The 12,672-nt window shown below is 42.6% G+C and overlaps 1 protein-coding gene across 5 annotated transcripts in view; it reads left to right on the forward strand.

Annotated features, from left to right (window-relative positions):
- Positions 1 to 1,538: 1,538 nt before the first annotated feature.
- anks1b (ankyrin repeat and sterile alpha motif domain containing 1B) overlaps positions 1,539 to 12,672 on the forward strand; it is a 235,707-nt gene continuing 224,573 nt past the window's right edge. For 2 of the 5 annotated variants that reach the window (XM_044185784.1, XM_044185790.1), the window contains exon 1: positions 1,540 to 2,192. In XM_044185784.1, coding sequence (XP_044041719.1) covers positions 2,062 to 2,192 — 131 coding nt within the window. In that variant the 5' untranslated portion in view covers positions 1,540 to 2,061. Of the gene's footprint in view, positions 2,193 to 12,672 lie in introns of all 5 variants that reach the window. The other 3 variants (XM_044185785.1, XM_044185788.1, XM_044185787.1) reach the window with 3 other exon arrangements.

Below are 12,672 nucleotides of genomic sequence, written 5' to 3' on the forward strand. Positions count from 1 at the left end.
ATTCTCTGTCATTACAACTGACATGACAAGGAGGCTGTTTTAGCATCTCACCTGTTTCCAAATCCATTCAGCTGCAGCAGGGCCAGTTGTAGAGGGGAACTGCGCATGTGCGTGTGTGTGACAGAATAAGTGAATGGTCTGAAAGTGGCAACAGCTGGCACAGCTGGTGGGTTTGAGAGTGACTTTTTAAAGAGACTAACAAAGGCATGGCTTCGTGTTGGTGCTGTAGCACAGTTATCCACGCCCAGACTTTACAGTAAAGTAAGTCGAGTCGGACAGAATAACAGCGGAAGGTGGGCGACTTTGCTTTCAAAATAAAAGTTCAGATTTGCACAAGGTGCATCCACGATCAAAGCTGTTTCTTAGACAGTGTGATGACCAATGTCTTTTTTTTGTTGCCATATAATAGCATCATAGTCAGTTGCCTTTATCTCCAGAAATGCATTTAATGATTACTGGTGAATGTGATCAGAAGCAAAGACGGTTTCACAATGCAGGCAAATGCAAAATCCAGTCTTACCCTGTCTTCAATGGCTTGCTCTAATTTAATAGAAAATTGGTTAGGGAATATGCACCATTAAAGCACAATTTTACAACATGATGAAGGCCTTCAAGTCGGTCCTGACTTGATCTTGAAGGGGTCCTTGTGTCAAAATATGGGTTTGTGCTTACATATTGCATATATCTCAATTCATTTTTGTTTAATCAAATCAACACACAGCAAATCTGGGGCCAGCTGGTATTAAAGGCATATAAAACTGTACATTGCACAGAAAAAAGAGGCCCAGCAGTTTTTTTTTTTTTTTTAGCATAGTAATTATTTTCATTTTTTTTCACCTGCCTTACCTGACTTGAAGATCTGTCATCTTACTTTTCTCTCAGTCTAACAAGGAGGACAATGTAAAAAAATAAATAAAGTTGTGCTTTATTACATTTTCATCCTGATAATTTTAACCTATGCCACCACTGGGTGATTATCTGGTCTGGGGAGGGTATTGACTTATCGATCAAGCTATAGCTAGCTGGATAGTTAGCCAATTTGCTTTATAGCTGTTATAAATCATACATCCATGGTATAAATGCTTGCTAGCTAACTTAGCAAACTTGCTAGCTTGGTGTGCAACTCCAGAAATTGCAATTATCCAAAGATAAAATATATAAAAAACAATTTTGGTCAAATAATAGCATTATTTTTGTCAGTTGTTCATTTTATAAGTCATCCTTGTACCTTTCATACAAGAAGAACAATGGAAAAGCTTGCTAGCCAGCTAATTGGCGTATAGTGTATAAAGGTAAAGCAGTTAATGTTAATGGCAAACAAGGGAACTCCATAGGACATAAAAAGACATCGATACAAGATATAAAATAAACAAAAAACAATATAAAAAGACATCTAAGCAGCCTATAATATTAATTTTCAACTATTTTCTACAGTCTATGCTTGCGACACATGCGAGTGAAGGTTTTATTTTGAAAGCTGTAACGGGAAGCTCGCAGGTTTATCCCGGTTAACTCGACACCTGTGTCTCAGGCGACACCGATAGGCACCGGCCAGTGCGGTAGGTTCGCGGTAAAGAGGTGGCGAGTACAGCGGGACTGGAGAGCTTGCTGTGGAGGCGGACAGGGTTTCACCTCCCGCCTGTTATCAGCTGGAGCTTCAGACCAGACAGGAGTCTCTCTTCGGACAGCGAAGGACTTTGTTTGTTCTTTTTCAACCGGGGTTACTCTTTACTTCACACTAAGGGATTCGCTTTGGAGCCCCCCCGCTTGTTTGCACTGAGGATACACCGGGGAGCCGTGCACGTCAGCGGACTCACACAAGAGGAGATTACGGAGCCGTGCACGTGAATGGACTGAGGTTATAAGGCACCGGGGGAGCAGTGCACGTCAAACCTGCTCTGCAGCATCAATAACACCTATATCACCGTGCAGCAGCAGCAGCATGCAGTGAGAGGGCTCCTTTCAGATGCTTTCCCACTCCAGGCAGTGAAGGAAGGGAGGAGGATATATGGGAGATTTGTTGGATTTTCATCACCCCGTCGTTGTAAACTTGTGTCCGGGATGGGGAAGGAGCAGGAGCTGCTGGAAGCCGCCCGGACCGGGAATGTCGCCCTGGTGGAGAAATTGTTGAGTGGGAAGAAGGGGATACTAGGGTCAGGCTCCGGCTCCATCCCTCTGCCCAACCTGCTGAGGTAAGAAGCCGCTCTCATCTCCTTCCCATGACCGCTACAGTGTCCGGGGAGCCCCGGGGGGTGCTGGAGGGGGATTCCTGGACTGGGGGGGGTTCCCATGCTGCAGAATTAGACATAATTTACGTTCATCATAGAGGCCAATGCACTCTTTAAATGAACCAAGGAACCATTATTCCAGTCACAGTTTCACTCCTCCCAGCTGCAGTATAGAGTGTACAATATTTATACTGTATCAGCAGCAGCATTTTTCCACATGGTGTCCCTGAGATAAAATCTTATAAAATGAGGTTGTTTTAAGAGCTTTGTGCACCATGCTGCATGACACAGGAGAGGAAAAGAAAGGAAATCTGTTATGCAAAGTCAAGAGTTTTTTAAAGTGCACTTTAAGGCAGATAGGCTGAATAGCTGCAGGTTACAGGCCAAATATACATAAAGCACATACTGTGTCTCTGACAGAATGAGTCTTATCAGCATGTGACAATCTAAAGGTTAGTCATCCCCTTTCCTCTCTGGGTGCCACAGTATTGGTTTGAGTGTTGAGCACAAAATGAACAAGCAGTACCTTCAGCTTCAAGACTCTTGACAGCTGTCAAAATGTTGATCTCGTTGATCTCTGAACATGAGAAATGAAAGAGTGTGATGCTTGGATGATTGATGCATTTGTGATGACTTTAGTTTGTCCCTGAGTGTCTTTATGCTTATTTTGTGTGGACCTTTTTATGTGCAAGGAGTCACAAAAACCACCATACCTCCCTGTCTTTATGTATTTATAGTTATTGTACTGGCGTTTAAGGTATTTTTGTTTGTAACACTATCACTCAGTTGATCCTATAGGGACATTGCTGTGGTGTTTGTATAGCAGCGTGTCTGTTCACATGATGCTGGGAGGGCCTGAAGCGCAGGGTGTCCAAGCTGGCTGCAAAAAAGCTTTGCATTCATGTGCTTCTTTGCCAGAAGACAAACAATAAACAAACATGGATTTCCTGAAAAGATGATGTGGATTTGGTTTTTGATTTTTGTAATCACTTGCATCATGGCCTCCAGTTTCTTCTCAAGAACAGGGAAGTGAGCGAAGTGTTGTTTGTTTATGTCATCAGGTTAACAGGTGGCAAAATGTTTGAATACTTTTACCTTATCACCTTGAGCCCCTGACCCATGAATAATATTGTAACAATAAACGTTAGAAATCTTCTCAGGAATTTGTAAGATTACAAGTCTTAACATCCTACTTGAAGCCTCCTTTTCTTTCCGAACTCAAACCACAAAGGCTTCAATCTGGCTGCAAGAACAACTGCTGAGGTTATTATTGCACCCTCCTCCCACCCCTGCAGCCTCACCCTCTCTCTGCTGAAGCCGAGGATGAGCCAGGTGATTAGGAGATCAAAGGCTGGGGGAGTCCGGGAGGAGTACCGCCTCGGGCCCTAAAGCAAGCCCGTCTCTCGACTGGGCTGGGGTCGCATGTTGGCAGGGAGGATGCCAACCACTCGCACACTAAGCCAGGGGTTCATAAACTTGGGGTCTGGGGACTCCTGCGGGGCCTTAAAGGGCAAGAACGAAACTCGTTTAGAATAAAGCCAGCTAAATTTAAACACTGTTTTATTCATTGGAAATTTGCTCTAGGAGAGGATGTATTAAAATGCAGTTTGTGATCAGAAACTTCCCCCTCCAAACAGGACAGTTTTGAGCAGTCCTGCACACACAGAAAGAAGTACAGCAACAACGACAAGTGCTGTTTTCTGACATTACAGCAGCTGATGATCATTTCTGAAGCCTTTGTTTTCCTCTATGAGTAATAGATCTAAAGGGGGGAAAGTAAAATGTTCATCTGGTGCAACAAGTCAAGAGCATTTTGTGTGTTGTTTCTGTGGGTCAGCGCTGCTCATGACACCTGTGGTTTATGCTGTGTTTGACATACTGTTGTTTAGTTAAGTCTGTGTGTTTCTGTTCTTCTTTTTCTGCATTTCCTCTTTGAGATAATACATTGGTTATGTGGGAAGGAATCATTAAAGTGAGCATGCGAGCTTGCTCATGTTTTTTGTTGCTTCCCACATAATCTGTTAGAAAGAGAAATAGGCTTGCCACATGCAAGCAGTGTCCCAATCCTGTACTACATACCAATTGTATACAGTATTATATACTACTTGTCATGCTATCACTGCTTTTTATTAGCCATGCTAGCGGCTTTAGGGCACCACTTTGGTCCAGACTGAAATATCTCAACTATTAGATGGATTGCCATTCAATTTTGTACATTCATGGTCCCCAGAGGATGAATCCTACTGATGTTGGTGATTTCCAGACTTTTCCTCTAACGCCACCACTAGGTCAAACTTTACATTTATCTAGGGAAATATCTTAAATTCAACAAAATGGATTGGCACAAAATTTTGTACAGACATTCATGGTTCCCAGAGGATGAATCCTAAGGACTTTGGCGATCCTCTGACTTTTCCTCTAGCGCCAACATCAGTTTAAAATTTTGGTTTATGACCAAATACCTGCAAAGCTATGGCATTTCCATCAGCCTTAGCTGTGCTTTTTGTGTAAGTGTAATATCGACGGCTTTCAGACTGTTCGGGCCGACAGGGATCACACTGGGAGTGGTAAGCGGAAAGGCGGCGGGCTTGCTGTGCTGGTCAACAACAGATGGTGTAACCTAGGTCACGTTACTATCAAGCAGAGTATCTGTAGCCCGGACATTGAACTGTTAGCTGTGGGACTCCAGCCATACTATCTGCCACGTGAATTTTCACATGCCATTGTTGTGGCTGTTTACACCCCCCCTCTGCTAACCCGGCATCGGCGTGCAACGCCATTCACACTGCCTTAGCACAACTCCAGACTCAACACCGAGTGCACTCATATTAATCTCGGGTGAATTCAACCATGTCAGTGTTTCAACAACACTGACTAATTTCACCCAGTATGTGAGTTGTCCTACTAGAGAGGAGAGGACACTGGACCTGCTGTATGCTAACCTTCCCCCCTCTCCCCCTTGGTTAGGTCAGACCACAACCTGGTTCACCTCAAACCCTGCTACTCCCCCCTCAACTGGCTCTCCAGACTGACGACTCCCCCCCTCCCCTGCCTGTAACCTCTGCTGTGTGCCTGACTGCTGACCAGGTGAGAGGACCGCTGATGAAACTCCACTCCCGGGGTGCTAAAAGCCTGTGCCCCCAGCTTTGTGGAGTCCTTCAACATGTCTTCAACCTGAGCCTGAGTCTTCAAAGGGTCCCTGTTCTGTGGAAGACATCTTGCCTCTTTCCTGTGCCGAAGACACCGCGTCCCAGTGGCTACAGACCGGTGGCACTGACCTCCCACATAATGAAGACCCTGGAGAGACTGGTGCTGGATCAGCTGCGGCCCATGGTCAGAGCCCTCCTGGATCCCCTTCAGTTCGCCTACCAGCCCCGGCTGGGAGTTGAGGACGCCATCATCTTCCTGCTGAACCGCATCTACACCCACCTGGAGAAACCGGCAAGCACGGTGAGGATCATGTTTTTTGACTTCTCCAGTGCTTTCGACACCATCCGGCCAGCCCTGCTGGGTGAGAGGCTGGCAGCGATGCAGGTGGATGCCCCCCTTGTGTCCTGGATTGTTGACTACCTGACTGGCAGACCACAGCATGTGCGTCTGCAGCACTGTGTGTTGGACAGCGTGGTCAGCAATACTGGGGCCCCTCAGGGGACTGTCCTCTCTCCCTTCCTCTTCACCATCTACACCACAGACTTCAGCTACCACACAGAGTCCTGCCACCTTCAGAAGTTTTCTGATGACTCTGCTGTGGTGGGATGTATCAGCGGTGGTGATGAGTCTGAGTACAGGGCTGTGGTGGGGAACTTTGTCTCATGGTGTGAGCAGAACCATCTGCAGCTCAATGTGGCAAAGTCTAAGGAGCTGGTTGTAGAAGGGCCAAGGCACCAGTGACCTCGGTTTCCATCCAGGGGGTCAGTGTGGACATTGTAGACGATAGTACCTGGCAGTATACATGGACAACAAACTGGACTGGGCTAAGAACACTCAAGCTCTGTACAGGAAGGGCCAGAGCCGCCACTATTTTCTGAGGAGGCTGAGGTCCTTCAACATCTGCCGGACAATGCTGAAGATGTTTTATGAGTCTGTGGTGGCCAGTGCTATCCTGTATGCTGTTGCATGCTGGGGCAGCAGGTTGAGGGTAGCGGACGCTAACAGACTCAACAAACTGATCCGTAAGGCCGGTGACATTGTGGGGGTGGAGCTGGACTCTCTGGCGGTGGTGTCAGAGAGGAGGATGCTGGCCAAACTACACGCCATCTTGGACAGTGTCTCCCACCTGCTCCATGACGTGCTGGTCAAACAAAGGAGGACCTTCAGCGAAAGACTCATCCCCCCAAAATGCACCACAGAGTGCCACATTCCTGCCTGTGGCCATCAAACTCTGTAACTCCTCTCTCTAAGTATCAGTCTATATGAACCTAAGTCATTAAACTGGACATTGGATCATTAACATCACTGTAATACTTTAAATAATTGTGCAATATTTTCTGTTTAATACTCCTGTGCAATATACTCTGTTTTCAGTTTAAAATTCCCTATTTATTGATATTTATTCATTCATTCACTTCTATTACTGCTGTGTAATATCCACCATCTCATAATCATCTAAATAAGCTACATTTAACTTGACAGTACTCATTATTGCACTATTACTTATTACGGACAAGATGGCGGCATGAGTACATCGCAAGGCTCAGTGTCTCTCCATATATATCTCATATCCATCAGTATACTTCTGTTTGTAGTAATGCCATATATAATGTCCATAGTACCACTTGTAAAATATTTTCATAATATTGCTCTATCCTGCATTTATGCAGATACTTTATACCCTGCACTTGCTTATTGCACTTCTGGTTAGACCTAAACTGCATTTCGTTGCCTTGTACTTGCACATGTGTAATGACAATAAAATTGAATCTAATCTTATTACTTATATTATTACATTGTATTATACCATACATACTTATCAACCTCTAAATCCACTTGGTACTTACACTTATTTTAGCTTTTATACTTAGATCCACTTTGTACTTAACTTAATTGTACTTAACTTGTATTATATTTTGCTTTGCTTAGTACTTCTATTCCTGTGCGCACTGACGTGACAGTGAGCAGCTGTAACAAAAGAGTTTCCCCTCGGGGATCAATAAAGTATTTCTGATTCTGATTCTGATTTGTGTTTTGTGCTAATTAGCAAATGTTAGCCTGCTAACACGCTAAACTAAGATGGTGTACATGGTAAACATCACCAGCTAAACATCAGCAAGTTACCATTGTAATTGTGAACATGTTAGCATGCTGATGTTAGCATTTAGCTCAAAGCATTGCTGTGCTGTAAAGCCCAGCACAGCTGCTAGTGTGGTCCACTTACTGGAAATTCTGCGGAGCTTTCAGTTCAGTTGTTACCACATGACCTACATGAAGAGCAAAGTCAAAAATCAAGCCTTTTTAGTATGCATAAGGACTGTTTTATTTTGTCATTTTTCCCATGTGAACACACTATATACTTGATTAGAATTAGTATGTAGTGTGGACCTTCACTGATGAAACGTTTGTTATTCACGGCATTAATTAGTGTTGATAAAAGGGACTTAACCGAAAGTATACCCCCAACTTGTTACTGTATGTATCTCATCTCCTATATCCCCAAACTGTAAACATTGTTGCATAGTGTGTTTGCTTTGCAAATTAGGATTTAATTTGAATTTATTGAAGGACAGTGATTATTTACAGAACACTGAATTAATTTGATGCTCATTGAGGAGATTAAAGTATGACCCAACTGAGGGAAAATGTTGGAAGAAATGCAGCTTTTAGGTTGATACACTAGTTCAAGAAATAAAGTGCAGTTTTTTTGTTTTTTTTTAGGAATCCAAAACAGAACAAAACTCTAAAACCAGATTGACATGAAGGGTGAAGTTGAGGTCAGATGGATGTATTATGGGTAGAAAAACCTCAGTAGGTTTTGGCGTTGTGTTATTGTCAGTGAGTTATGTCTACTGTGTTACACACACTTGGCTTTTATTGGGTCAAGACACCGGCCCATGGGGAGATTCTGTAAAACACTGTCTGTACGTCAGTGTGTGTGTGTTCATGTGTGTCTGTGAGTGACCAGTTGTGTGACTCACCTCCTATTTGTACTTTAGCAGGTGAGTGAGTCAACAGAGAGTTCACAGCGGAGGAGTGTGTGCAGGCTAATGTTATGGGAATGATCTCCGGGAATCAATGCATAGTTTCCCATCTTAAGGCGTCTGAGCCATTCATAGCATTCCTAAGTCATGAGGTTTGCTGAAAGGATCGCACCAAACCGCCAAGTGGGACATGAAAACGGACACGCACACACATACACACACACACATGCAAAAGCACAGGATGTAGAGAAGACGATCCTCTGGGCTGTAGTTTTGTGGTGTGGAGCATTGCACATGAACACGCACGTGCACAGTGGAAAATCAATACTGTGTGATCTCATTGCTGTTTAATGGGTCATATTCTATTGTAGATGACCTGAACTGTACAGTGGTACTATGTGTTTATAGGTCTCTGTGCTGGAAAGGGAAAATATATTCTTCTCTAAAATGCTTTGACATAATTACCCTCACATCCAGCTATTACTTGGGTGTCTGGGTATATTTTGCTTATTTGTGGCATTATATTTCTACTGGGCAAATGTAGCTGACACAGTATCACACTGGGAAACATCCAGTAACTATACTATAGAAGGGAACATTTCCTGTAACATAGGCCTACATTATAACATAAACTATAAATGTCAGATGTTTGCATCAGTCCCTCTGAATTTAAGAGCAAAGCCTTTTTCATATTGCAACAAGCATCATCTAATAGGAACCAGAGATACTAATTTCTTCACAAACAGTAGCCTTAATAGACCAGAATGCATTGCATCTCAAACATTCAGGTCGGGCAAGCTGTAGGAAAATGACTGAAAAGTCTGCAAAATAAAATGGGAATTAGAACATTTGTCCATCAGCTACTGTTATTTTAATATACTCAGTAAGACTTGGCGAGATTACATAATTAAGAAACAGTAACTCTGGTACATCATGGCATTTCATTGCTGCTTCACTTTTAAGATGGATTTTATGCATTTTTAATGTAATTTTACTAAAGATGAACCTTTTTTCCTCCCGATACTGATTCCAATACCTCATCTCATGTTATCTGCTGATACAGAGTTTTCATCCAATAGCAATCTCTTTTACCAAATTTAAAATCTGTATGCCTCTGTTTACTTTTAGCTAAAACACTGAATGTTGTAATGACACAGAGGAAGAAACTGTATTTGATATGGATTGGTCACATTTGGCTGATACCCGATCCGCTTAATCAGGTCTGTTCTGACACTGATACCAATCTGGTGGATCAGATCAACACATCCCTAATTTTGACAAATCCTCTGATCTACAGCATTTATCGGCTTCAACCTTTATTAATATGCCCACATTTCCACCTCAGCCTACTTACTTATTTGTCTTAATGCACAAATTGAAATTGCACATAAAATCAGGTAGATAGAAATGTTTTCTATCTGTCTGTCTGTCTGTCTGTAAAAATTTCTTTCCTGCTTGTGCTACTAATGTATCTCTCACATAACTGCAACCACTTTAGGCATTTTCCCTGAAGATTGCTGTATTGCGGTATTCTGGGAAATGCACAACATCATAAACTAAACAGGAGACGCTGGGACAGATTAAGGAAAAGTCAGTACAGCGAAACAGTATTTGTGTTTTCATCATAAAATATCACCTGCAACACTTATATATATATATATATATATATATATATATATATATATATATATATATATATATATATATATATATAAATTTACTAAATGGACTATTTTTGATTGTTAAACCTTTGCAACAAATTAGGATATTAATTTTTCAAGGACACTGTTGGATTGCCAAACTGCTTAAAAGGTAGGGAGACACCATATTTATGAGGTTTCAGTTGTATAGAAAATGAGACCAAAATGAGAGTCTCATACATATATACATATATTACATGTTCATATTCATGCAACTTTTCATAATACTAGCAGTGTGGGAATGTTCAGCATAGTGCTAGTGGTGAAAGGATAACAGCGTAAAAGTATCTGAATGTGGATTTTTCCTTTAAGCAGCTTTACATACAGACCAATATTCACAGTGAAGATACATTTACGATGACAGTCTGTGATGTACTGTCTTATAGAGGAAATGAGGAGAGATGTATGTGCTGTGTGTGACAACATACTGACTGACGGAGTGAAGTGAAGGTGACTGAAAGCTGAAAGAGAATGACTCATGATGCAGCAGATGGTGGCTGATCCTTGCACACTCTCGCTCAGTAATGTTCAGGGGGAAAGCCCATCGTGTTTTTTGGTTGTGTTGTGTGGCTAGGTGTGTTTACCTCCCTCCTCCTTTGCAAACAAACACCCTTTAAGTGGAGTGAAGTGACTCCCAGAGGAGACACACACTCAAACACACACTTGTGTATGGACTCTCTGTTTTAATTGGCATCCTCACAGGCGGTCTCCCCAGCCGTTTATTTTCCGATGTCTTCCCCTGCTTGTGTTGGAGTCTTTAAGAGGCTCTCTATCCTTGTAGCTCACTGCATGTGGCTCTGTGTGTGTAGTGGCGTGACTGGTTTCAAAACTCTGTTTATTTTTCTCAAGTTGTTTCACGGCCGCAACACTTTAGCTCTCTGTTTGCGGAAAGGGCAAATCAGACGACCAAAACCAAGACTGGCAGGCTGCGTCATTGTGTGTGTGTGTGTGTGTGTGTGTTTTTGTGAGTCCAAGTGTGTGACATAACCACTGTCCTTATATAACCAAGTAAGGGTGAGAGCTGATGAGGGAATCCAGGAGCTAAACTGGGTCAAAGGTTAACTGTGGAGAATTCAAGTCATATAAAGGGTTGGATTAAGAGGACTACACACACACACACAACCTAAAAACATGTGTGTCTCACAAATTATTGTGTGTATGGGATTTACTGTGATATATATATATATATATATATAATGATATAGAGCTGAAATGATTAATTGATTAGTCATTGGACAGATTTCCTGTGAAGTGAAGAGAAAAAGTGCAGGAAACCCAGATGAGCCTCTGATTTTGCCCCCCAAAAAAATCCCAATGGTTAATCTAGAGTGTTTGCGCTACAGAGTGTATTTTTTTTAAATCTTATTTTACCTGGATACTTTTATTCTTTTTTTTAAACATAGTTTTTAAAACCTGAAAAAGTCCTGGAACATAGCAACTTTTTTGTATAGATGCATAATTACATGCAGCAGGAGTCATTCAGTGAATCTTTGGCCATCATTTTGGCTTTGGTTTGGGTCAAACAGTGGCGTCAGTGCATTGAGTTTGTCTGGAGCCACAGGTCGAGATCGAGAGGGGAAGAAGGTGTGAAAGTGTATATGTATGTGCGTGTGTGTGTGTGTGTGTGTGTGTGTGTGTGTGTGATCAAACTCAGAGGCTTCTTACATCTCCATTAGGGTCTGAGCCAAACTCTGCTGCAGCATCCTGCCAGAGACACACACACTCTCTCTCTCTCTTGCACTCTAAGCCTCTCTTTGTTCCTCCCTCAATCTAAATCTTTTTTTTTTGTCTGAGTCTCAAATCTCTGTCTCTGTCTCTCTCTCTCTCTCCCTCCATCTGGTGCCTTGGATTCTCTTTCAGTATCTCTCTCCAGCTTCTTCCGCCATCACTCACTTCACTCAGCCATCTCTCTCCTCTCTCTACTCTCCAGAGACGGACGATCCAGCCTCCCTACTGTCGCTCTTTATCGTTTTCTCCTCCCCCTGGTCCCTACCTCAAAAACTACTTCCTTCTCTCTTTCTATGTCTCTCTCTCACTCACATCTCATGCCGCACTATATCTCTTGTCACCATGTGGGAGCATATTTTACCCATCATGCCTCTCGGTGCGACATCGGTTTTGGTTGACGGTGGCAAATGGGGAATTCTGGGAACCCTTCTGAGAACTGCCTCCCCCTATAACTACAACCTGAGATTTATTACTATTGGCCAGGTCACGTCAGGAAAGGGAGTGATGTCCATCCATCCATCCATCCATCCATTTTCTGCCGCTCATCCGGGGCCGGGTCGCGGTGGAAATGTAGTGGTGATTAAAAATGTAACAGGGCTGTGACCTCCAGGTGGTGATTGTAAATGTAAAAAATCACAAATATAGACAAAGTCATGGAATATGGCATATGTACAAATGTTTTTAGCTTTCTCTGTGCAGTTTATAATGTACAGGATTTTAAGTAGTCATATTAGCATAGCTTTGCTTTATTAACTAATTGATAAAGTAGCAGTTCTGCTCAAAGGCCTTCTCCAACACTGACAACACATTTTCTTTACAAATGTCGACAAGTGCATATTACTTTGTAGCAATTATTACAATCACAGTAGTAGTATTGTAAAT

This window comes from Siniperca chuatsi, linkage group LG23, assembly GCF_020085105.1.
Source record: "Siniperca chuatsi isolate FFG_IHB_CAS linkage group LG23, ASM2008510v1, whole genome shotgun sequence".
Taxonomy (NCBI): Eukaryota; Metazoa; Chordata; class Actinopteri; order Centrarchiformes; family Sinipercidae; genus Siniperca; species Siniperca chuatsi.